Source organism: Pezoporus wallicus, unplaced genomic scaffold (genome assembly GCF_028554395.1).
Source record: "Pezoporus wallicus isolate ANWC-B61680 ecotype Strahan unplaced genomic scaffold, APGP_CSIRO_Pwel_v1 contig_5261, whole genome shotgun sequence".
Lineage (NCBI taxonomy): Eukaryota > Metazoa > Chordata > Aves > Psittaciformes > Psittacidae > Pezoporus > Pezoporus wallicus.
In genome coordinates, this window is record NW_026642423.1 from 6,383,171 (window position 1) to 6,411,029 (window position 27,859).

The 27,859-nt window shown below is 41.0% G+C and overlaps 1 protein-coding gene across 6 annotated transcripts in view; it reads right to left on the reverse strand.

Annotated features, from left to right (window-relative positions):
* The window catches only part of SEMA5B (semaphorin 5B), a 276,452-nt gene that overhangs the window by 80,523 nt on the left and 168,070 nt on the right, over positions 1–27,859 (reverse strand). For all 6 annotated transcript variants that reach the window (XR_008975021.1, XM_057430051.1, XM_057430048.1 and 3 more), the window contains one exon: positions 6,366–6,428. Coding sequence is in view for 5 of the 6 variants with exons in the window: in XM_057430051.1 (XP_057286034.1) it covers positions 6,366–6,428 (63 nt within the window). In the remaining variant the exon portion in view is untranslated. The remainder of the gene's footprint in view (positions 1–6,365; positions 6,429–27,859) is intronic.

Consider the following 27,859-nt stretch of genomic DNA (forward strand, 5'->3'; position numbering starts at 1 on the left):
CTTCAAATCGAATCTGGGGGCTGATTCTACATTGCTGTCTTAGCAGAAGGACTAGAAATGTAGGTTCAGATCTCTAGGAACAGTTACAGAAGGGGAAAAATATCTGACCATTTCCTAGTTATTCATATTTGCCTGGAAATTTATATGTTGCTTGTCCTACCTGGAAGCCGCTAATCCACAAGTGGCATGAAGATTCCCAGCTCCACCAGATAACCAGAACTCACATCCTTTAAGACACAGAGCCACTTGAAGGCCTGAAACAGCTGATTCCTCCATAAGCCCAGCAATATGTCTACACCAAAGCTGTTCAGTTGGGTGGAAGCCTAAGTCTAGGATTTCCCTGTAACCTGATGGGAATCATAAGACATCCCCAGCATCAGAACATCATACAAAACCAGAAAGAAGCTCTACTGGCAATACAGTGGTACCACCAGCAGCAGGATACCTATCAGACATTTCTCTTGACTCTGTCTTGCTCCAGAAGCATTATTACTGTGTCATCTTTCTCCTGGCTACACAAAGCTCTTAGGACAGCATGTAAGAGCTGCTATTTTCACAAATGGTCCCTTTTTACGTTTTGAAATGATAGTGTGCAGGTTTTGGAAAGTTAACAAATAATTCTGTGTTTAGCCAAGAGAAAGACCAAAGTGCTCATGTTTAGAAAGCCACAACTTTCCATGTCAGGCAAAATTCCTTAGATATGGTAGATAAACTGGAAGCTGAACAACTCCTAATGAAATTAAATACATCTCTTCCCCTTCTGCTCTATCCATCACTCATTTTAACTACAGACTCTCGGGTGATTTCATTTGGAAGAGAGAAACAAAGGCAGCATAGCACTGACTTTGTTCTCTGCATTGTCTCTCAGTAATGTGGGTGCTTTCCAGGGGACAATTTTAAGGTGCTGATCATGACACATTTTATGTATGCTGCATTAACAAGAATGATTACTCATGGAAGCCAGCATTCATCTCCAGAGACATGCAAGTAAAGCATGTACAATTCTTTGAGGAAACCACAAGTTTTAGTTGATAAAAATAAGATAAATGAGAGACTATTCTGAGATGTTTGTTTCAATACTACATGATACATCACAGAGTTAATTTTAAAATCAGGTTCAAGAACTTAGACATTAATAGATTAAAATCTGGTAAATTACTAGGCTGAAAAATGTCCTCAGAGTGAAATCATTCAAAAACTTCCTCTTCTAGCAGGGCCCCAGATGGGGTGGTACTAGCTCAGTACTAACAGTTCTCTTAACAAACATTCGTGGATTATCCAGAGATTATAAAAATAGTAAGTACCAGCGAGGACAATGCCTCACTATATACAGTGATACATGCTAGGACCCAAACTGGACCCAACAAGTGCAATACGTTTTTGTAAGATTTTGTTAATTTATGCATTAAAGAACAAGGGACAAAAGGGCTCTGCACATAGACTGGAAGATTACATCCCAAGACTAGCAACTGTGAAAAGGATTTAGTGGTCACAGGGGCTAGGCAATGCTGCATCATCTCCTATGGCAGAAGAGCTTATGAAACTGCCACATATATGAACAGAGGAAGGTGAATAAGAAGTGGAAGACTGTTTTAATCACACTTAGGCATTAGAGAGACTGAGAATGGAATACAGATAAAAAATTGGAGTGTGCAGAAAACAAACAAAAAATATTGAAGGGCTGTAGAAAAATGACTTAGCGAAAGAGGCTTGGAGAACTCAGCTTTTTACTTTACCAAAAAGCCTAAGTACTGAATTGACAAGAGTATATAAGTGCCTTTGTAAAAAATAAATATTGGTAACTAAAGGGCTCTTTAATCTAGCACAGAAGGGCAAAATGAAACCCAGCCACTCAAAACTAAAGCCAGATCCAAAGGGGAACTAAAGTACAAATTGTTAACAGAGAAGGTGATCTGCCATTAGAACAAACCAGCAAAGCATGTCATCAGCCCATCTGCTTCAGGCCTTCACTTCAAAATTTTTTGCCTTCCTTAAAAGGGTGCAGCAGCCAAATACAGCTTACCGAGTTCAATTTTGGAATAGGCAGGTGAAATTTGTGGTCAGAGCTACACAGGGTGTCAGAAGAAATGGTACCTTCTAACCTTAAATCTATATTTCTCATCTTCCTCTTCTCTGGGCAATAGGTACTCAAATGTGAGGTAACCATCATGCCATAATAATTATACTTCTGTGATATGCATTTTGTGGCTTTTATTCTTGCACTTCTTAATTTCCTTATGTAAAAGCTCTAAGAACTTTAGAGTTCTTTCTAAGCAGCAGGAAGAATTTGATTTAGAGACTTTAGAGGCAATGAAAGGGGAAAAAGATATTTTAATGCACTAGGTGGCTTGGAAAACCTCACTCTAAAATACATATGTTATTAAATGGGCAAGGAAAATGGACCAGTCATGTAACTTATGCAAACTACATTGTGGATTAATGTAAGAGTCAAAGGTCCTCCTTATTTCTGGCCTCTATCACCACATACCTAACTGCCTGACAATCCATTACGTATTTATCATCAAGTCATTCATGCTAGGTAGAAAACTGCCATTAGTCAAGTGTTGACAAAGCAGATCTGAGGCAGACAGAGCTCTACATTTTGTACCACCACCACTGCACAGCAGAATCAGAAATGTTCACATTAATACTGCACTTGATACGTTTACCCAGCAAAGGGCAGAGGTGCTGCATCAGAGCTGGATTTCATAGCTGGAGCAGAGCACTTCACCGGGTGGCCAGGCTAACCTCAGTATCTTTGGAGCTAGTGCCAAGTCATTTCTCAGCAGTGTAAAAAGCAACGAATGTGCAGACTTGCCCCAAGAGGGACTCAACCATGGATGCACAGGTTAGTGTAGATAACAGATGTGGGAGATTTGAGTTTACTTAGCAGAATCTTTCTGCCTCTGTAGCTTTATGTCTTTTTGTCAGACTTTTCAGCCAATATCTCTGCTTGCCATCAATTTTATGTCAAGAAGTGTCTTAACAATCTGCTTAATTATTGTTCCTCAGAACTTCACACCCGTGACCACTGTGCCTACCAAACAGTTTAAAGCTCCAGATCACATCACCCAAGTCTTGGAAGGCAGATGCAGGGACTGTGAGAATGAAGACCTTGGGCGCACTGTAGGAGAGGATCTGGTTTGAGGCCATCTTAAAAATCTGAACGTGCACAAGTCCATGGGACCTGATGAAATCCATCCACAGGTCCTGAAGGAGCTGGTGAATGAAGTTGCTAAGCCACTGGCCATCATATTTGAAAAATCATGGCAGTCAGGTGAAGTTCCTGATGACTGGAAAAAGGCAAATATAACCCCATTTTCAAGAAGGGGAAAATGGATGACCCAGGGAACTACAGAGCAGTCAGTCTCACCTCTGGGCCTGGCAAAATCTTGGAGCAGATTCTCCTGGAAGGCATGCTAAGGCACATGAAAATCAACAAGGTGCTTGGTGACAGCCAGCATGGCTTCACTAAGAGGAAATCCTGCCTGACCAATTTGGTGGCCTTCTATGATGGCGCTATGGAGCTGACGGACAGGGGTAGAGCAGCTGATGTCATCTACGTGGACTTGTGTAAAGCGTTCGACACTGTCCCACACGACATCCTTGTCTCTAAATTGGAGAGACATCAATTTGATGGATGGACCACTCGGTGGATAAAGAACTGGCTGGATGGCGGCACGCAAAGAGTTGTCATCAATGGCTCAATGTCCAGCTGGAGACCAGTAATGAGTGGTGTCTCTCAGGGATCGGTGTTGGGACCGGTCTTGTTCAACATCTTTGTCGCTGACATGGACAGTGGGATTGAGTGCGCCCTCAGCAAGTTTGCCGATGACACCAAGCTGTGTGGTTCGGTTGATACCCTGGAGGGAAGGAATGCCATCCAGAGGGACCTTGACACGCTTGAGATGTGGGCTGATGCCAACCTCATGAAGTTTAACCATGCCAAGTGCAAGGTCCTACACCTGGGTGGGAGCAATCCCAGGCACAGCTACAGGTTGGGCAGAGAAGAGATTCAGAGCAGCCCTGCGGAGAAGGACTTGGGGGTTTTGGATCTATGTTGGAGATATTCAAGGCCCTCCTGGACAATTTCCTGTGTGATGTACTCTAGGTTGCTCTGCTCTTGCAGGGAGGTTGGACTAGATGATCTTCTGAGGTCCCTTCCAACCCTTGGGATTTTGGGATTCTGTGATTCTGTGTTGGTCGATGAGAAAATGAACATGAGCTGGCTTCAGTGCGCGCTTACAGCCCAGAATGCCAACCATATCCTGTGCTGCATCAAAAGAAGCGTGACCAGCAAGTCAAAGGAGGTGATCTTGCCCCTCTACTCTGCTTTCATGAGACCTCGCCTGGAGTATTGTGTGCAGTTCTGGTGTCCTCAACATAAAAAGGACATGGAACTGTTGGAATAAGTCCAGAGAAGGGCCACGAGGATGATTAGGGGACTGGAGCACCTCCCATATGAAGACAGGCTGAGAAAGTTGGGGCTGTTCAGCCTGGAGAAGAGAAGGCTGCGTGGAGAGCTCATGGCAGCCTTCCAGTATCTGAAGGGGAGCTATAGGGATGCTGGAGAGGGACACTTCATTAGGGACTGTAGTGATAGGACAAGGGGTAATGGGTTAAAACTTAACCAGGGGAAGTTTAGATTAGATATAAGGAAGAAATTCTTTCCTGTTAGGGTTGTGAGGCACTGGAATGGTTGCCCAGGGAGGTTCTGAATGCTCCATCCCTGGCGGTGTTCAAGGCCGGGTTGGACAGAACCTTGGGTGGCATGGTTTAGTGTGAGGTGTCCCTGCACAAGGCAGGGTAGTTGGAACTGGATGATCTTAAGGTCCTTTCCAACTCTAACTATTCTATGATTCTATCACAATCAACATAAACTCAGCTGTTCAAAGCATTATCCTCATGACAGTTTTGGCAAACTCTGTGGTGTGAGGAGGCAGCAGCAGAGATGATATTCAGACCATTGCTTTCTTTTGGCATGACAGTAAAAAAGATAAACTGAAATTATTCTAGAATTTGTTCTGTCTAATGCATGGCTTTATCCAGCGGTTGACAAATTAATTCTGGGTTATAAATTAAAATTTTTCATGAACAATAGGATACAATTTAAGTCTTACAAACTTTATAATGGAAGAAAAGAGAAAATCTTTTATTTACATATTTGGAAGTACAAAGACTACAGATTCCAAAAATCCTCACATCTTGTTTTTTGGAGTTTTTTAGTTTTGTCCAACTTCTATTGGGTTCTTCTTTTCATGGCAGGCCCCGTTTGGGGGGCTAACCCATTTTGCATCCATGGTGTTTTCCTGCATAATGTAGATCCTACACGAAATTCTAACAGATGTTCTATACTACTATGCTCTACAGCTACATGAAATAAATTGACCCCAAAGTTCAAGATAACATTTTTATGTATATACCAGTTAATACAGTAACCATGTAAAGGTTATTACATAAAATGAACGTGGTCAATGGAAGATCATATAATCCTGTGTTTGAAGCACTGAACTGGAACTTGTCAGAATTGCAGCACTCTGGGCCAGCCACACAATGACTCTCTGCTTGACTGTCCATGTCTAAGCCAAGATCGTGCTTATCATCCCTTATCCTTTGTCCAGCTCCATTGGTTTAGGCTGAGAACTGCTTGTGATGAAGTATTAAAGACAATAGGACACCCTCTCAGTTGAGACCTGAAGATTTTTTAACAGTACTAACATCACATTTGAAAAATCAAAATAATTCCTGCTTTAGATGGCTTTGCTTTAGCTTCTCAGAAGAGGGGCAGAAAGGACTTTGGATCAGAAATGCCTGCAAACTCTGAACCTCTGGACAGCATGCATTTATTCAAGCAATTCTTACTTCAATCTGAGTTTAGAGACTGCACCTGCCTCCAAAGGAGCTCTGATATTGCCCTTGATCAGACTGCTGTGCAGTAACAGATTCAATTCTCATATTCCAGAGAATTAAACAAAGATGAACTCTAACTGCAAACAAGCATTGAAGCCCATATGGCCAAATTCCAGCGGCTCACTGCTGAGTACCTAGACTAAGCCAACCTGCCCCACCCCAGACCCCACTGCAAGATGTTACCCCTGGCTCGCCACCACTTTGCTGCTTGATATGTCACAAATTATGTCTTCTCCAGCAGTGAAATCACGTTTAAATTTCATGCAGAGCAAGTCTAATAACTTGGACAGAGGGCCTTTGAAATGGCTAGCTCAGCGGTGCTTATACACTTGTATTGGTAGATCTGAACTGCTGAAAATTTACAAGCTCAAGCTGGTATTAGATGTTCCCTGTGTGGATTTCACATGATGCAAATAAATTTACCCCTAGCATCACTGTATCAAAGAAAAACTTACCTCTGTTTTACCTTTACTTTGACAGGACCTCCTGGTGTCTTCATCTGAACCCCATGCTGTTGCCTGAGAAACCAAAATGCACAAGTCACATGATATTGCCATCAACCACCATGTCTGGAGACTCCCAAAACAAGAGCAAGTATCTCCAGCCAATTTATACAGCCCAATTTAAAAGCAGTATTGTGACAGTAAACACGTATCTCGCTCCTACTGTGCTCACAGTGCACACAAATGATAAATAGATGAGAAGTCCAGAAACAGAAGCAACTGGAATATTAACACAGGACAGACTTTAATTTACATGTAAATGCAACTTCTGATCATTATTCAACTGGAAGGTCCAAGACAAGCCCCACACACTTTCTATTCAAAGAGAACAGTGCTGTATAAAACCACCAGCTTTCATCACCAAAATTAAAACCTTCCCTACAGCAAGGCCCAGTAGTTCTGCAAAATCTGTTGGTCTCCTTAAATTTACCCACAAGATTATCATCTTTCAAGTAATCCTGCAGCAAAGTAAGCTGGATAAAACAACTGGGAGCTGACAGTTGAAACTTGGAGAGACTGGAAGCAGGCGAGAAGGCTGGATGGTGATTTGTGACGCCAGACAAGTTGAGTCAGATCCTGAGAGGGAGTAAAATGCATTAAGGCTGAGGGCACTATTAACTGGGGGCTGAGAGCACGTGGGATCCCTATTGGCTCTAACTGACTGCTTTGGAGCAAAGGGGCCCCTTCCTTCACAAGAAAAGTCAAGACCAGCAAAGCTGCCTTAGAGAGAACTTTCAGATTTAAAATATTCAGCAACATACCCAACCATTCAGTGTCCTCTGCAATTTTCCTCCCTTCAGCACCTTTTATAAAACAGTCTTAACAGGTCCAAGCAGGTATTGTTAGCTGGAGGTGAAAATATACATAAACATCCATACTATACATAATACCTCATTCTGAATACAAGAAAAACAGCTGTGTTACACAGGGAAGGGCCAGGATACAAATCCAAAGCTCCCCCAAAAGAGCCAGGATTTCTTTTTTTGTTTCCTTCCCCCCAGTCCATTACCAGCACAGGAAATGGCTTCAAAGTTCAGTCTGGATCTGAACTCTTCTTGAACCTTCTCACTGCAGCCAACATATTTTTTTAAACATGGGGCTTCCACAGAAATTATTCCCTTGACACATGCTAAATCCTGGATTTTGTAAGAGAAAGATGGGAGACCACTAAGAAGAAGGGGTGAATTTTCCCATACCCTGAGCTCAGGTCCATGAAGACATCCACTCAGAGCAGTAAGAAATGCCACCACCCAGGAAATGTATTTATATATAACATTTGGGAAGGGATATTTCTACCTCATATACACAAAAAGAAAAAAAAAAAGAAAAAAAAAGAAAAAAAGAAAGAAAAAACGTACATTCTCCATTATCTGAGCATTCAATTCAATTTGGCTTGAAGTAAGAATTTATGAGCACAGGCAAAGATCTGGTGGGAGAAGGGAAAAGCACAGATCTTTCCCTGGGAGTTGCTTGAGAAATACCTCCCATGTACTACAGTCCAATTCAGGCTGAAGGCCAAAAGCTTGTGCTTCAGCAGTGTTTTTGTGACAGCTGGGATAAGACCTTGCTAGAAAGGATCATCTAGCCATATCCTGACAGGGGATATGTCACTGAATGAGAGAGCCATCACAGGAGAGTAAGGAATTTTGACTGGAGCACTTGACATCTGCAAAACTGCGCAGCAGCATTTTGATCCCCAGTCTCAAATCTAGCCCATATTCACCTAACCACAGAACCCCTGCACTTTGCATCAAGTTTTGACAACCTTAATACAAAAACAAAAGGCTGAAAAGAGACATCTTATTAGGCAGCTCCTCTTCCCATTTCAAAAACAGAGACGGCGCACTCCTATTATACAGCCCAGTTTACCTTAACAGTGCTTGACAGGACAAAATGAAAACAAAAATTGTTGGTTACTTCCACAATCAATGCTGCTTCCCTGCAGCAACTCTGGGTCTTTTGGGATTGCAGCAACACAACGGAGAAGAATTTATCCTCCTAGGTGACACCTAGCCTTCCCTGCCAGACATCTGCACTGCAGACCTTTGGGCCATCCTGTAAGCATAGCTTGCGTCGGAGCACTGGTCCCCTCCAGCTATGTTCTTGATGCCTAAGTGGTTGGGTTTTTTTTATTAGGTAGCAACGCCCTTCAGCTTTCTGAAATGCTACCTTGATGAGCTGAGTGGTAACTGAAGTTCTTGGTGATGACCCAAATTATAGCAACATGTTGTTTGTGACTGCACCACTAGTCAGGGTGCACTTCATTAGAGCTAAGAGGATAATTAAGCAACGTGGCAATCTAGAACATGTTTTACAAGTCCCACACATGTCTTTGACAGGACAGGGAGGAGCTACCTTGAGGGCTGCTGAGTAACCCAAATGACCTCTGGTGGCTCAAAGAAATATTTACAACCTTGCACAGCAGAACATCTTGTCAATAATGAAAATATAATTGCAAAGCCAAGGAGCTAACATGTGTTTGAATAATTGTACTGCCTGCGAGGTATGACTACGCACTTGCCGCCGAGCTACAGTGTATCCAAGTCCTCCCGGGAGCCCACACACATCTGTGGTCATGGCCTGTGTGTTGAATCCGGTAAGAGGTCCTGGCAGGCTCAGATCTCTTGAGCCTGGGGCTTTCAGATGCAATTTCCAGCATTGTTTGGTTTCGTTACATGACTAACCAGCTGTCTTTTCAGATTGAAATATCCCGCTTTTGTCATCTCTGCTGTCTTGGGCTTCTCTGTGCAAACTCCCTGGTTAATGCTGGTGCTCCACTCACTGGTATGTCCAAGCCAAACCTCTCCTTCTCAGATGAAATCTTCTTACTATGCCTTCAGTTCATTTTTCCACAGTATCAAACTACATCCTGGACATTTGACAGAGAAATCTTCAGAAACATCTCTCTCTTCTGGAGGAATGGCATGGGTCATAAAAAACAGCCTGGAGGAAGATGTGACAAACCTGGGAGCAAGGCTTTATACAAACACAGGACAGTATGTACTTTCTCTTAACTGCTTTCCTACTTGCTGTGTGCTTAAGCAACCAAGCAAACACCTCTTCAGGCTGTCCAGATATAAGCAATTCCTCCCCTTACAACCTTACCAAGAGCACTCCAGCCAGCTCCTCATGCTGCCATCTTACAAGCTCTCCACCATCTCTTCCTTGCTGCATTTCCAGAAGAAATGCAGTTTCTAACAGTGTTCCCAGATACTTAAAGACCTCCTCTACAACCACATGGCTTATGTGCAGAATGAGGAATACCAAATTCATATGCCATACGAATGAAACAACCAGCTCAGGGCTGCAGCTGCTTTGTAAGACTAGAGCCATGCAAACCACAAGCAGGACTGCCCAGCCAGCTGTCCAGACAGGCATGAGAGTACTGGTAACTTTGACCCTGAACTGAAAATGCAATTAAACATGCTTTCCTTCAGCCTATTTTCATGGACAGCTGGTTCTTCCCATCTCTGGTTCTGTTCTTGAGTTCCATACAGGCAGATTTTCTCAAAGAATTTGTGTGTTATTTATGCATTTTTAGCCACATGAAGGGAGAACCACCACAAGAGAGTCATGGGCACAGCCACACGCACCTGGTGCCACACTGCCCAACTAGAAATAAAGAGATGAGCCACAGTGGTTAATCTCAGTGCATATCTACATATTCAGATGTCACACTCAGAGACAGAAAGAGCTGATGTCTCCTCTAACAAATGATCACGGATTGTTCCCAGTTCAGACTGCAGACCAGCATGCTCTAGAAATTCTAGCTCAACATGTGCTGTCAAATCAGTCACACAGCATGCACTGCTGACAGAAGTTTTCTAGGCACATTTATTTAATCATCTGTACATCCCAATGCTGGCATCCAAAGTACCTGCCTGTGACTAGTAAGTCCCATTGTCAATAGGATACAATAGCATTTGTGGATTCTCAAACGCTGATGTGAAAACCTCTTCAACTTCTATGGACCAGCTTTTACATTCAGGCCAGCAATTTCTAATTACTTCAAACACCACATATGGATTGATTAAGCATACACTAATCCCTGCACTGTACTTGCACAACTGAGGTTTGTAGGTTTTTGAGCAAAATGAGAACATTGCTCTAAAACTGGAAAGTGAAGCCTGGAAGAGGTCATATGCATATTTATCAGGTAAATTAAACCCATCTTTTATTACAAACCTATCCATCTGTTACCAACCTCACTTCCACTAAATAAGTACTTTGTGCAAGCTACATAGATGCAGGCAGACCTAGAATTATGTTGTTCTCTCCTATTAAGTGTGGGGGGGGGGTGGAAGTGGGGAAGTGGAATACTAGAGTGTACATTTTGCATGTTTGGAAGGAGCTTAAAAACGCCCCAAGTACAGGCTTACTGCAAAAAAACACCAAAACCCCCACCAAAACCCCACTAGGGACTGATTTTGAGATGCTCTGGATTTTCTAAAAGTACTGAGTTCCTCAGGTTTCTGCTACTGCCAGCAGGAGCAGAAGTAGCACTTCATGTCCCCAGATTGGGTCTGCAGGGATTGCTAAAGGCAGTAGCTTCCATTTCCATCAACCAGTGCCCACAAGAGACTTCTCAATCTGCCCACAGAGTAAGAGCTGATTTTGGTTTTCTGCTTGTGTGCTGCATGACACCCTGAGCAGAGTGTGCCAGTCACATCACCCCTTTGCTGAGTTATGCACGAGGAAGGAGGGCAGGAGGTGTTCTGATATGACAGTTACTGTGCACTAGAGACCTGAGCTGGCAGTGTAATTTCTTTGCCTGTGTATTTATTTACATCTTCCTTTCAAGTAACTGTACCAGACACTAGTATGTTCAGAGAAATGGACCTCTGGAAAAAAAAAAAAACAAACTTGCTTTGAAGGCAGCTTCCTGCATTCTTTATATTGGCCCCAAATCTCTGCATTTCTTGTATGCATTTACAAATTTTTTTTAATCAGCTTATTTCACAGCAAAGTATGGAAACTTTTCTCCAAGTCTAGGAAGAAAGGACCATGGAGGGACCATGTTTCTGCATTGTATTTGATATCTTCTGAATATTTACATACCCTGCCTGTCCAGTTTAGTTTAACCACATGCTTAAGGACTTTGCTAAATCGGGGTGTAGACCAAATCCCTCACGCAGTAGCTGCTCAGAGGCCAGTTCATTCATCCAGAAGATGTCAGACCACATCTTTTAATCAATACTGATGAACAGATTTCAGACCTCTAAAATACCACCCATAGATTCTTGCTGATAATGGAAAATACATTTTATAAGTTTATTTCTATGTTTCTATGTATTTTGCAGTCTCTATACAAGACAGCTCCAGTGTAAATCTACTTTTCCCTGAGCAAATTCTATAGCATTTAAAAGAAATTAATGTGTGCAGGGTCTTACAGCACTTAGAAGAAAAAAAAATCTCTGAAAGAAGTTCTATAGGCTGGATGTGAAAGCCCATGAAAAGGTTCTTGTTTAATTTCAGCTTCTATGATGTGTACTGTAAAAACATTTCTATAACACTAGCTATTTCTTCCCTATTAAATCCTCTAGGACTTCTCCATAAAGACTTGCTGCCTCAGTCTAAAAGTGAAAAGTTTAATTCCCTTTTCCAGCATCAGCTTTCTTCTCAAGGACAAGGCACGTATATTATAAATAATATCTTATTGAAATCTAACTTCTTAATAATAAAGCACAGTAGCTAATACCCTAGAGGCCATTTCTGAAGTTTCAACACTGGTAATTTATTAAAACTGTGATAAACATGTCTGATAAACAGATAACTAATACTGAAAGAACATAATTCCAAGCTTCAATAAATAGTTCTGCTACATACTGCAGTACACAAATTACAGATCGCTGCTGTGTGCAGTGACAAGTTTGAGGAATGATCACAGGATTCAGTCAATTCATTGCTGGGAGAGGAGAGGGCTTGGATGAAGGGAATTGCATTGTGTGTTATCAAACTATTAATTGATTTCCCTTAAAAGATCCTTCGAGATGTGGTAAAATTCAAGCTGTTTGCTTCATTTAAATGAAGCACCCATAGTGCCTGTCCACAGGCAGGCCCAGTTGCACGGCTTTTCTGGAGTTGCTGTACAGTAAGTCTGCAGGAGAAGACCTTGAAATGTCACACTTAGAAGATGGAGGTTGACGAACATTTAAAACAAATCCACCACTGAGTTCCAGTCCCCATAGTCTTAATCTCAGAATCAGACCTTCTCTCTATCTTACTGTACTGGGACTAATGTTGGCCTGCATTTATTGGCTGCTGAACACAATTGCTCACTCTGTTCATGTCAGAGCAGAAGTGGATGCTACATACAGACATAGTAAAGACAGAACTATTCATTGGGAAGAAGGACTTACTCATTTTAAGAACAGATCTTTAACTGAGTTCCAAATAGTACTGTCTTTGGATATTCACATTTCTCTGTCTTATCACATCTTTACAAAAAGAAATGCAACAGTCTGAGGGAAGTTCCTCTGCCCTGGCTCACCTATTGTACAAAAAAAATCACAGAAAGAGTGTACATCTGCACTCAGTAGACAAGGAGGAGAGTTTCCAGGAGGACTGAATACATTCTCTTTGTTGGTTTCATTCTAAAGCCTCACTGATTTAGAATGGTTCTTTACACCTTCTGTTTTCAGACTGTATGTACGCACACCCAGACGGAGCATCACTGCAAATCCCAGCAGAACAGGGCCTTGGCCTGCAGGTATCAGAGCTTTACTTTCTTTGATGAAGTTATCCCAGCTCAATAAACTGCTCTGCATCAGCTGAGTCATGGTAACCCAGTATGTTCATGGTCCTTTCTTACCTCAGATGCAGTTTTCCTCCTGCACAGAGAGCACATTCATCCCTGTAAGCTCTGCTGCAAGCAGTAAGTGGGTAAACTCTTGTACCTCTGAAGTGTATCTGTGCCTACAGAGACAACCTGTTTTCAGCTGAGTATGTTAGTTTTTGAGGGAAAGTTTTCAGCTACTTTGAGTTCTTCTTGCATGGTCAATGCTACTGTTTTTTTTCTCTTTCACAGCTTCAGAATCCCTTGTTATTTACTTGTATTACAGAAGCACGTAGAGACATGAACTAAGATCGTGACCCCATTGCTCTAGGCAATATATAAACATGCTGGGGAGAGAATTTCTGTCTGAGAGCACTTACAAGTTAAACAGACAACACAGGCACATGGGAGGAAAGGAGAACCAGCAGCACAGGTCAACTGGATAGGAAAAGCCACTGAGCATGTCAGAAGCAGAGATGAGCACTGAACTTTACTCTCTTGAGGACTAAAAACTTTCCTGTCCAGCACAAAATGAGTTCTTAGTATTTATTTCCTAGTATCACAAAATGCATCCACTGAATCAGTGGCGCACAGAAGGAGCAGGTTTAAGGATTAGAACAATGGGCAAGATGCCACACACCCTGTTGTCTTTTTCTGGCATTTTGGGGCAAGGCCATAGTCTCATATACAAGAACAAATTTGAATTTTGGTGCCTCCAACTTCCATTTGTCCTGCAGGAGACTCCATTAAACAACACAAGGTCTGTAAATCAGACACTCCTCTCTCTCTACAGTGTCAGGTAGGAATTTACAACTCCAGACCATGCATTTCCTTATCTAAAAGGAGCATTGTATGAGACTTACCAGATCATGTTTTCTACAGTGTACCCAAATGGAAAGCAGTGTACAAGGTTTTACTATTAAAGACAATTCTCTAAAGCTTTAGTAAAGAACATTTGATCCAAGTACTAAAACTAGCACGGTGTTTTCTAAGATAAACAATAGTTACATCCAGGTTACAACCTGTACTCTTTTCAGCTCTTCAGGAATTTTAGTGTACAAAGGGCAGCCAGCTCAACCTTGTGAATTTGAAATCCATATTTGGAGCAAGCAGATTAACTTGCCAGTTCTTTCAGCAGACTTTGAGTAACCCTTGTGTAAAATTTTAGTAACTTATACTGAATTCCACACAAAGGAGAATTGGAGGTGTTTTTTTTCTACAGGCTTTTTTTTTTTACAGGCCTGTGCAGGTATAGCCTTGCCAAAATGTATTACAAACAATGCGTAATAATATCGGAAGCATCAGGTAGCAGACGGTAGAGCACCAAGGGCAACAGAGCATAGCCACAAAACCAGGAAAGGTCATGGCTTATCAGCCTCACAACTCACTGTGAGGTTTTTATAAACAGAAGAGTTTATCAAGGACAGGATTCTTCTGAAACACAAAGGGGACTCATGGGAGAAAACAAGAGGAGAAGGCACATTAACCAAGCGGGAGAGAGACACTGGTTTCACAAGCTGCTTCAAAGTGGGGTAAGCCTCTTACAGGAAGTGATAAGCAAGTCTGTGAAAGACCCTTAAAATTAATACAAGCACTAATCATAGAATCATAGAATACCAGGTTGGAAGGGAAAGGAACCTCAAGGATTATCTGGTTCAACCTTTCTTGGCAAAGCATGACCTAGACTAGATAGCTTAACACTCTGCCCAGCTGAATTTAACAAGTGTCCATTCCTAATGTATTGCAACAAGAATACGCCCAAAGAAAGGGGAATCAAAGGAAAGGTGCTAAGATACTGGTGATCCAGCAACACGAAGAGCTATGGATATGACACTATACCTGAACAGAAAGGCTTGCAGAAGCCAGGAATGTTCAGATTACAGATTTTAGCATCAGATTGGACTGCAGTGCTGTCCATAAGGGTATATGAAAGGAGTACATGCTATTCTGTGGCTATATGCTGAGCTTTGACAGCTACATATTTATACAGCAGTGTTAGATGAACACGCCAACATGACACTTTGGAAGAAAGATACAGCTCTGAAGAAAAGAGATAAAGATGGCACTGGGTTTTTCTTTCCACCATCTATTGTTTGTATTTTTATCATTCTCTCTGAAGAAAATGTCAGTATGTGACAATGATTTTATTTTGCTGATATTCTACTTCATTTTGTTTGAAAGCGCTTAACACTGCAATGATCTAGTTGCAAGCAACTTAATCCATCAAGTGTGAAAAAGCATGGGCAGGGCCAAATGCAAATTGATAGTCTGAATTAACTGGATGCTTGGCATGCTAGTAAAAAAAAGACCTTAAATCTCTCATCTCTGGCCAGTTTAGAATGAATTACAACATCCAGAACTAGACAATAGCACAGGGGATGTTAAGGAAGGGTAAGTTACAGTGTTACCTATTACTGAAGAGCAAAAGAATACAAAAACTGAGACAAGACTTCCAGTACACTGGGTAATTAACTGTGGAATTTGGTTTCTTGCCATGTCACATTCAGTTAATAGCTTATGACAACAAATATTTACTAAATGCACTGGAGATGACAGAGACATAAGATTATATGATAAATCAATAACTAAATCAAGAGGCTAAAATACACTGAGACAAAAATTATTAAAGAGAAGTTCAACTGCAGTCAAGCACATGTTGGAAAAATAAGGACAGTCGATGCACATGCAGGTGCAGTTCACACTGGCCAGGTGAACACCACACAGTACTAGTTCTCATACCACCAGCACTGTTTCTTCTGTAAAGAACAGGTTTTGTTGTGGTTTTTTTGTTTCATTTTTTGTTTTTTCTTCAGTTCCTACAAACAAGGTTCAACAACATATTTCTAAGAAGTGAGCCAATGAACAGAGTCACAGTAATGGCTGCCCTTGATAAAGTGAAGGCAATTCTTCCTTCGAGGCTCTTCTACCACCAAAATATGTCCACTGCCAAACCTTTATGTTCTTTGGCAAAGTCGCCATTCAGAACTAAATCCCTCCTTCCTCTTTGTGGGCTCCACTGATGGATGTGACAAGACTTCTAAGCAGCCTCTTCTTACTGTTTTGCACAATGATTTCTGGGGTAGGAGGTTCAGAAACCCTTCCAATGGACCAGCCCATATTCAGTACAAAAATCAATTTACCATGGCTATAGTCTCCTTTGTATTTCTGCATCAAGCAAGGAGATTTCATTCTACTTAATTTTTCTGCTCAGGGTTTCCTTAGCATTGTGCTTCTTTGAAGCTCACTGCTATGTGGAGATGTTAAGGGTTTTCCACTATACATTTTTCTGTGTTCCCTCCTCCCTGCTTCTGACACAGATTGGACAAATTCTGCACGGTCAACAGAGTGCATTTTTGTGCACCCACATTAAGAGTTCAGCTATGAAAAGCAATCTTCCCCATATATGCTTTAAACTGAAAATGTAATCACTGAAGTACATGTGAAACCTCTGTGTATTATCAGCTTTCTAAAGCAGGAAAGTCTTGCATTCCTTATTACTCTCCAGGTTACATCACTGAGTATACTTGTTCAGCATTTATTTGTTTGCTTTGAGAAGGAGCTAAAATAAGTTTGAGGAAATGCCCAATTTGGATCTGATTCTCCCAACAATTAGGCTGAAATTCGGGAATCAAAATCAGCACATCCTGCAGTATTAAAGAGACTAATAAAGGAACTCAAGATGACATTTTCACTGTTCTCTGCCTCCTATTTTTCTTTAGGGAAATCACATCTATTGCTTTAAAGGGGGGCCTAATACTCTTTCAGATGACAAACACTGCAATATATTCTCATTAAAATCATGTAGAGTTTGAACATGGTTTGAGTCTTGTCTTGGCGTGAAAAAGGGTGTCAGTGCACAATTTAACAAATAAATGTGCATGTGATTTAATTTATCCTATCAACATTCTTTTCTGGTTGTGCACTTAAGCTTGGTGCACTACAACTAAAAAGGAAAAAAAAAAGGCACTGGAAATCTTTAATTAAGTGAAAGATGCATTATTGAGACCAAATGAAGTCTTTGAGATTAATTAGCCAAGTCCAGTTTCATTGAAGCAAGAGAGACTGGGGAAGTTTTGCAAGGCAGGCTGTAAACAGAGATTCTGCCTGAGCCTGCCTGTACCACAGGAACTTAAGTGAAACCAGACTCTCCCTGCTGCTCTTCTTCATTTCAAAGTAATAGTTTTCAAGATTTAAGAATATGGGCAAAAAATCCTAAACCCTCAGCTGAAAAATAAGCCTCTGTACTTTCCCTATTAAATTCAGCAGTTTTATATCTGAATTTCCATTTGTCTCACATACCTATAGAAAGGACTGTTCCTAGACACCAGGATTTTGATGTGTGCTGTGGAAGCACACAGAATACTCAGCTGCACTCTGTTAGCATTTCTGCTCAAAATTAAATGGCAATTCTTGCCCCAGTGAGCCTGAATCCTAGGGTTAAGGTGAAAGACAACGTGCGGCTGCAAAAAAACATGCAGAAAGAACAAGAGTGGGTGGTGAGATGACTAATGTTTGCAATCAGGGAGGACACAAGGTGCACAGGCAAGTGTGCTGCAAGCTCCCCAGGACAGATTTTGGCAACACACCTAGATGTTGACCTTTAAACTCTCTGGCTTCTCTGGGGTTTGGTGCTCAGCATTTCTGATAAATCACTAATAACCAAGAATAAGTAGGACCTTTCAGATGTTACCAGGCTGTGCTGGAAAAGGAAATCAGCGATGAAAAGTCTCCCATGCTTCATAAAACAGATTTTAGGGGATTTTCATTGTTCTATAGCTACATTGTGCATTACATATATGCTTTCCTCTGCCAGGTGCCTAACGCTCTTGATAAGCTAATTACAGCCTTCTGCTTATTTCATGTGAAGCTTAACTCCCCAGTCTGAGCCTAGCCTGCAGTTCTGGCACATTTTTTCCTTAATCTAAGACCATCTGTGCACCATCAGCAAGGAACACTTAAATACAGAGACACTAAAGAACCAACAGTGTTGAATTCCCCATCTGATGCCCCCAACTCCTCTCCCCAGCATTTCCAATTAAGTGAGAAGCCAACATCCATCCAGTGCTAAATATACTGAAAGTTTCTGAGCAGGATACATTTACCCACAGGTGCAGCAACACTTTACAGTGGTCAGCGGGGAAACAACTACCCAAAAGGACCTGAATCTCTCCATCTCTTTACATCTTTAAATTAAAAGCTTCTCATCTTAAATACCACCACATCACCAGCAATACATGCAGTGGTTGAGTCAGCACTTGATCAGTGTAAATCAACTACTTGTCTCAGAAGCACAATGAGTCTGGGAAAAAAAGCAATGGGGTTGATTTATCATGGATCCAAAAGATATTTCTCAAGTCCTATGTTTATTGCTGCAAAATGGAAATGCACAACAATTTAAATTAGAACTGGACTGCAGTGTTAGGGAAGATGGCTCTCTGCCCCTCTCCTGTCCCACCACCAAAACTTCAAGTGTTTCTAACCCCCACTGTCCCCTTGCTGCCCAGCCCAGCTGAACACAGCCCCTGCCTGCTGCTGCTGCTGCTGTAAGTGGCCAGAGCCCCACCACTGTGAACAGCATCAATCTGCCTAACTTCCTCCTAAGGCTGGGAAACAGATGACTTCAGACTCCCTGCTTGGTCTGTCACAGTTTGCCTTGCTTCTGCCTCCTCTTTTCCAACACCAGACGTCAGCACCTGATGCCATAGTGAGCTCTGCCAAGCTTCATCTCAACAAGGAATTTATTTGCTCCTTCTGCAAAGATGACTCTGATGCGGTGCCTTTTATTCCTCCCTCCCAGCTCTTCTGCTCTGTTCACCAGTCTGCACTCTTCTGCCAACCCAGGATTTATTTTCCAATTTCCTTCAGTTTGAGTCCTGCCCTTACATTCCCCCTGCCACCTGGCTCTTCCCTCACCTCCCCTCAAGTACGTTTGCATTTGATCTCTACCAAGGTCAAAGATTCCACAAATGGGTTTTAAGACTACATCTTATAATTAAAATGAGGGAATACAAAATAATTTTCCAACCGGATTAATACAGCATGCTTCTTTGTGCTGCTTCTTTTTTTTTTTGTATTGGCTTTCAAGGCTTTCACATTTATCTTGTATTGGAAAAAAAAACCCAATCTTTTTCTTTTTACTGCCTTGCCTTTAAATCCACAGTAACTGATCTCACAGCAAAAGCTACTAAATTTGTAACAATTATATTAGCCACATACATTTTTTAATGCTGTCACAGTGCTCACCACTATTTTATTTATGAACCATTGATCATTTCTTTCTGCCCCATGCAGCAAAATCCTCTCCCTTTAGGCAACTGCAGTTTGTTTCTTAATACTCCCAGGCTAACTTAAGAACTTTTTTGTCATTTTTAATAAAGCTTAAATCACTTTGAGCAACCTTGCAGCCTATTCAAATGGCTTCAGTCCTGTTACTCCTTTTTCTTAACCTGTAAGGAATTAAACCACTCTATCTCAAAAAAGTCACAACATACTTTGTCTCCTGTCTGAAGGGATTAATTAATAACTAATATATGGAATTTGATCTATATTCCTGACAAAAAAAAATGTTTCCAACGAAAGCATACTTTTAAACACTCTCCCAAATTCTTTCCAATCTGTTCTCTTTTTTAAATAAATGTACAGAATTTTTTGTATTTGTATCTGAAGAGATACATTTTTATTGCATTTTTCTCCTACTAGAAACCCAACGACTTTTTTTTTTTACATTAAAATTTACATTTAATTTAAGAAGTTCAGAACAAAGTAGTGAAAAATAAGTCAATTTAAACATGTGGCCATGCTGATGTTACATAATTGCATACCTGAAAAGTAGAGGTAAAGTGCACGTTACATTTACTGTGGCTCATGATTCAGGCAAATTAACTATGGTTACACATGCATATCGTTGTGTATAATACTTAGGTATTAAACAGAAAGCCATGCATTTCAAGGCAATTCAAACGGACAAGTATCATTATATCATCTTCATGTGTAAAGAAAGGAAAGCTCTGAATGGTGAAGGCTACAAACCACCTTACCTCCCTGCAGCTGTCTACAAGTGAAGCAGCTAATCCACTGTCCAAACTCTCCTTATAGAGAATGGAGAAAAATATGCAACTTATGAATATCTCCTTCCACTGACTCCCCACATTTGGTCTCCCCAGTCTCAGAATGGCTTAGTCTTTACTCAGTCATGCTACCAATAAAAATGTATCAGATAGCTATAACCACAGTGGGGTAACTTCAAGATGGAAGAAACATTTCAGAAACACTTCAATACCTGTAAGACTATTGTTCCTATTGATTGCTCAAGCTGTGGCAATACCCAGCAACTCATTTGTAGCTGCATCCCTCACCCTCCTCCAGTGGTTCAACCCACCCTTCCTCTCTCATTGCCCACCTATTAGCAGGCAACTCACAGCAGCTGTTGTGACATTGTTTAGCTGGAGGTTTGCTACCCCTTCTGCAGTCTTGAAGTAAAGGGTTCTGAGCTGGAAAACTCTCCATCTTCCTCCAGTCAAGGTGTCTGGAGATGCCACAGGCATAGCCCACTTTGTGCCTCTTTATTTGTCCGTCCTCTTGGCACATGGGTTTTGCTTTCCTTGAGCTTGGCCTGGGGAAGGTAGGTGAAACCTCGGCAGCCAAAGCTCAGAGGCTTTCAAAGGATTCAGGGAAGCTGCACCTGCTGTGCTGAGACAGGATCAATGTCCTGTGGGAATGATGAACAAACTGTTCTCGTGTCTGCTCCCCAGCTCTGGGTCTCTGACAACAGCTGTGCAGGCCACGTTAGTGACTCTGCTGTGCAGCTCCAGGCTCCAATGATCCCCTTGTATTAGTCATTCAAAACTGTTGCATTTAAAAGAAGCTGTAAAACACACATCAGTTAGACTGTTACTAACAGAGAAAAGCAGGGTTATTTATCTAGGGAAAAACACATGCACAGACATGATATGGATTTACAACAGAACAATTCCTTTTTCCTAAGAGCTCAATAGTTGGTTTAAAGGAAACATGAGGTCATTCATGGGCCCTTTTAGAGAGATGCAAATCAATAAATGGTGATTTTTTAAGGCTTTCCTCATAAATGACTGGATGCTACCGAGGTCAAACTTAATCCTGTGCAGAAAGCCAGTGCAAGGGACATGAATCATTTAGATGTCTCTTAAACCCTGCTTTGAGAATAAAATGTAGATATTTCTCTGTATTTTCAGGCTTAAAAAAAAAATCCTCAAACCCCAAACTGCTCCTTTTTTTTTTTTTTTTTTTGGTAATAATTAGCGCAGATACTCCGTTGCTCATCTTGTAAGATGCAGTCCTTTGTGTTTTCTTCTCCTGCTTCTGACTTCCCAGCACGTGTAGCTCAGCTCCCATGCCAGGGACAGGTCAGGGTGCTGGGTCACAGGTAGGAAAGGCACTTCACTGAGTGCACAGCCCCAAGAGGTGGCAAACTGCAGCACTGGTTGCAGCAGGGTGCCAGGACCTCTCCCCAGGCTCCACTGATTAGACAGCTCACCACCTCCACAAACTTGGGCTTGCTGAACACAGGACAGACTGTGGCAGGTATCTTTCCAGGAGAGCACGAAGCAGAAGCTGGCTGCACGAGCCCTGCTTGGCATGTGAAATTCAGTAAGTTGCTGTTGCCACATTGACTACTCTTAGCAAAGGTGCTGCATAAAACTCATCCTATTTTAGAGCCTTCACTAATGATTGCACCAGAGCTTCTTAACTGGGACAGAAGCAACTAAGAAACGCTTTCTGTGCCTTGTGGTAAGGCAGCATTTGCAACTAGAGACCTCTCCCATGTCTAAAAATATCCCATTTTCCTAAAGTAATAATAATAAAAAAAGCAGCAGATTTTTATATAAATCTCAGTTTATAAAAATGTCAGTTTAGCTAAGGTGTGGCCTACAACAAGAGGCTGATTTGCCTCTCAGGAATATCTGCAGAGCTGAATTTGTTGACAGCAGCCACAGATGAATGCATGCGTCAGGGCAGAGGACAGCCAGGGCGTAAGCACATGCAGATCCCTGAGAGCCTTTTGGAGCTAGTGGAATGAGAAGCAAGTCGACAAAGGGCTAAAGCAGGGCAAACCAAACTACATTTCACAAAGATAAAGAAACAACATTGGTGACAAAAAAATGAGAAGTCCAAGGGATTATTTTTTTTTTCACTTTTCCCCCTCTCCTTTCTGAAGGTGTTTAATGGCCCTGACTATAACTTGCAAGGAATAAGAACATTCGTCTTCATTCCCTACACATAAAATGCCTGACAGGGTTTTATCAAATAAAGAGCCCAATATGCTACTGTTATCAGTAAGTGACTTCAGCAGCTAATTAAATTCTCAGTTTCTGAATCCTGCTCATAATGTTTGCTGACAAAGACCAAAACCCCTGTAGTAATTTTTGCTTTTATGTGAGTTGAGGCAGGGAAAGAGGGAATGACAATGAACAAATTACTGAGGAAAGCAGGCTGGCAATCCATAGCTGACAGTCATCATGCAAACCTCACTTTAGCATGTAAGCATAACAAGGTAGTTCCCCTCCAGATGTAAATCAGTTCTGTGGCCTTCACTGACTCCAAGAAGGCTGCCCTGCTTAATGCCAAGTATGAATCCAAACAGATATAGCTCCTTCACAGGCTGTACAACCCCATGCATATGATCCTTCTGTGCATGCTTGCATGCATACATACATATATAAGAACTTTTTATACCGTACCCAAATGCTCACTTTAGAGGGCAACTACACTGATCACAAGTAGGCAGTGTACTCTGAGCCAGTTTAGCAAATTTCAATATGTGAATGCACATACTGAAATGTATTCTTACTCAGTAGATCGTGCAGCATTTTCTTAAATCAGGCAGTTCTCAAAGGAAAATAGGCATTTATTTAAAGCTAAACCTGGGATTAAAATCTTTGCTGGCTCTAAATGGACGCCTAAGTTGTGTTCTCCCAGACAAAGGGGATGTCATGTTCAGACATCACTCGACGCTATGCAAGAAGAGATTTGCTTTCTCTGCTCTCTGAATTTCAGCTGATGGGTAACATCAGCACAAGGTTGGTTTCCACCAGAATATGCTGGAGCCTATTAAAGAGTACAGTTCCCCCTAGCAAGGAAGTGGTGAAGTGTGTCCATGGAGGATGAAGTATGGCCTTCATACATGGTCACCTCCAGTCTGACATGCCTGGTTTTCTTCCCCAACTCCCACTCCAGGTACGAATTTCTCTCTTAGATAGATCACGGGACGGGAGACCTGAACCTGAAAGCGGCAGTCTAGCTCCTGATCAGTCATTTTAAGGAAGAGTGATTTCAGGGAGTAGATTTTATTTGGGAATCTGAAACCATACGAATAAAAAGCTGAATTTGCCGGAAAGTTTGTTCAGCCAATATAAGCTTTATTATGGAATAGCTTTAAACCTCTAGACTGAGAGTGAGAGGTTTTAGGTGTAGCTTTGAAAGGTGATTTATCAATAGATTTATATGTTAATCTGTTAATAAAAACTGTAGCATACTGATAAAATATGTCACAATCAGAACTCAGCTATGAGCTACATATTAAAGACTGCATCTGCTCTAGTAGAGGTTTTGATTATGTTTTTAAATGAGGGAACTGCATTGGCCTAAAAATAAAGAAATAAATGTTTTATCTAGAAATATGTGCCATATAATTCAAAGTTGTATCTGCAAATCTGCAAGAAACAAATAATAAACTTCTTTAAGAAAATGACTTCTGGAAAGTGAAGCTTATTCCTGAACATTTCAAAATGGAGTTCCTGCTAGGCGGCTCAGTGGTACATAAAGATACGCAACGTATTCTCACTCTTTCCCAAAATTACTTCCCAAACTGGATTTTAAATTGGATAATAATCTTGACACTCCAAATAGATTGAAGAAATAAATATCTTCAGCAAAGTGGGGCCAGCTTCTGAGCACTCATAGGTTTGTGCTGCATATAGATGCCTAGTTTCCTCATGATTTTTGAAAGGATATTTTGAAAACTGGGTATGACTCTGGCTCAAGAATGTTTCTGCAAGTAACTCTGAAAGACAATACTTTTATCTTTTTTGCTGACAAAAACCCCACAACATTTTATAAGGAAGTGCTATATTCCTATTTCGTATGCAAGCAAAGACCAGGCAGATAAACTGGGCAGATTAACTTTCCCTCAGGAGCACACGGGCAGAACCAGCAGTACAAGTTCAAGCCCTTCAAGCCCCATCTGGTACCTATCCAGCATCTCTGGGGGATGTTAAGATTTATCTATTATTTGCAAATTCTCTGATGAGCACCAGGGCTTTGTGAACATATTCTGAATCCTTAAATTTTCCCAGTGAAGTACTTTCACCAGGAAAGATTACTTGATTGAGAATTTGTACTGTAAACTATATTACTCGCTACTTCCCATTGGGTTTGTTTATCATATTTTATTCAACTACACAGAGAAAAACCAAGTTAAACTCTGCCACCACTCCTCACACTTCTACACACTTGCAGAGCATGTTTCTCATCAGTATACGTAAATGTGACACTACTGAGCCCTAAATAAGTAGAAAATAATGTATTTAATGCTCTGTTTGATTCACAGTGCAAAATATGAAACCTGCCCCATTTGTTGCTATGTCACATACTGAGGACTGACAGGCAAGTTTTATTATTATTAACTGTACTTTGTTGGTGCATACTGTTGATTTACTAGTGATTATGCCACAGACATAAAGATCCCTCCAGGGAGCAGCAGGGAGGTAGGTGTGTCTTCAGGAGCAGCTGTGCAGTTTAAGAGCTGCTTCTCTGTAGCAGGGATGTTTCTGCTCCTTAGATGGAGGGAAGAATATTTGGGGTGAAACCATCCTTACTGGAAACGTACTGGATGCGTAGCTACTGTTCATCTGCTACAGGACCATACGGAAGTGTTTTATCCCTGTTTCAGGTCTGAAAAAAAATGCCCATTCCAAAACCTCAAAAAACATCAGCAGAAAGAAAATTATTTCAATTAACTTCAGATCAATCCTTAAAAGCTGATGCTGCCTAAGCAGGTTACTGACTTTAAGCTTGGATTTAAGTCTTACGCCTCCAGTGGGACTGAGAAGTTCATCATGTTTTGCCCTAGTGACCAAGTAATACTCTCCAAAGTGCCCACATGAATGTAGGTATTCTTATTTATAAGTCTGGAGCAAAAGAAAACAAAGTTATGTCTTTTGTAGCATTTTGCAGTGGGGCAGTTGTAATGGGAGATCTAGATTCTGGCAGCCCAGGTGGTACTGGACAGCATGTAACCCCACAGGCAATCCTACCAAATTCAGGGTTATGACTGTGGGGGAACTCTCCTGTCTCTGAAGTTGGTCCTCACTTTTTTCTTGTCCTCGAGAAAAATATTAGATTGTTAATTAAAGCATATTTTAATCTCAAAGATTTTTGTCTTTCTTAGCAGATGAAATAACTTACGTCTTCTGACTAGTTTTGCAATACCTGCACCCATTCATTATTTCATATTCTGTTAAAATACAGTATGTTCTTAAGAAAGGGAATACATGCAGACTCTTGAAGTATTTTTAATACTATTAACCTGATAATAACTGATCCGCATACACAGGGCTAGTTAGAAACTTTTTCACAAAAAATCTTCCATTAAAACAAATAATTGAAATAGAAACATTTTATTAAATTCTAACAGTTTCTACTAAACTTCTTGGATGAGCATTCAGAAGGAAACCTTGGATACAGACAGAAATTTTTGGTCAGAAACACAAAGGAAGGAAAAGGAAAAAAGATGCCCCAAACAAAGAAAGTCAATTATTTGAGATGAGAGAAATGCACATTCAAATCCTCTCTCTTGATGCTTCAGAAAATAACTTGACCCAGAATATTTGCATCCCAAGTAACCATGACTCTATCTCCTCTTTCAGATTTTACAAAAACATCAAAAAAAAGTCTTGTTTCCATCTCATGGAAGTCTTGGCACCTCAAAAAGGTTGGAAAATCATTTCCCACTCAGTTCATTCGAGAACTCTAAGTTCAGGTAAAATCAGGGTGAACAGGGGGTAGGCACTGCACTGGGATTTATGAAACGCCTGCCAAGAAGCCTGCTTTTACTGCACACCAGAGAATAGCATTCCTTACTAAAGAAGTCCTAATCAGCATCATGCATTTTTTAAAATTTGCTCAAAGGCTTATATTCTTTAAATGACCCTTCCACCTACTCTGTTAATTACAAACTCCTGCATAAAACTGACTTTTCTATGGCCTCACTGTGAAAGCTGCAGATTAGGAGCTAACCTTGTTTCAGACCCATGCATAAATTACACAGCATGTGCTCCAAGTGCACATCGGTTTTAAAATGTGTTCTATAAAATGGCTAATACTTAGAGCTTGCAACTGACAACCAGTTAGAGATGGAGATGAAACACGTTGCAGGGATTTTGTTTAAGAGATACTAAGAGATTTAGGGAACAGTATTCATTTTAAAACTGTTCCTTGACTGCTGCAAGAACTTGAATGCTACATGCCAAAGTTTCCAAAATTAACAGGTGCTTTTGTATACCCCACATGGGGCATCTCAAGATGTTGATTTTCAAAAATTCTTTAACAATTCTGGCAAGAAAGACAAGCAGACAAAATCACAAGCAATCCCAAAATACCTTGCCTTCAATTTCCTTCTGGATATTGACATTCAGGCCAAAATGTTTCTCACAGAAAAAGTTAACCACCACCAAAGTTTCTCATGCAACTAGAACTCATTTGGTGAAAGGATTCTCAGGTCCCCAAATGGAATTTCTGAAACACATTTAAGAAACAAAGAGGGAGGAGGAAAATCTCGGAGAAGCTGGGACATTTTGTTCTGCACAGAAGAAAAGTTTGTTCTGCTTCAGCGTCTGCTCCACTCCACTCACTAGTTCTCATGTAAAAGCTCAATGCTACACTCTTGGAGAAACAACCTCAGTGGAACCAACAGAAAATTCAAAGTGAGGATGAAACTTCAGTACATGGTAGAGCAGTTGAGTGCTAAAATGGAAAAGAAATGAGCCCTTTATAACATGGTCCACATCCTAAAATCTCTCTCTACTTCCCCTCCCCTGAAATCTCAACTGTTCTAAAAGGTAATGCGATCATTTTACACAACTCTTATCCAATAACTTGCCCATATAATGCACTAGATTTTGTCTTTTAGTCTGCTGCTATTCCAAGACAATAACTTCCTATTGAAACTACATGGAGTGACTACATGATACTGCAGAATGTTCTTTGCTGTGGAGATTACAAAATTACGCTTATACTAATGGCAGTCCAACACAGATTCAGGAGTACCCATCATTTCAGCTTCTGGAATTGAAGACTTCTAAAACATATTTTCAGGATATTCTTCACAGTTTCACAAAATGAACCTTGAAGTTGATAAATTTTGCTCATTTTGATTGATTTTGCAACCTGAAGAGTAAGTCCTATCAGCAGAAATAAATCAGACTACAACTTCAAGATGAAAAACTATCCCCAAATCAGGCCTGACAACATCCACACTGTATTTTATTTACCAGCAAAGGGGAGATACAAAAACAACCCGAATTAGCGTTGTCATTCCTTTTAAACTGCACTCTCACCCCCTACAGAACTAGCGGCAAATTCTTTGCATTTCTTGTCTTGCTTTCAGATCTGATCCTTAAAATGATATACAGCGAAT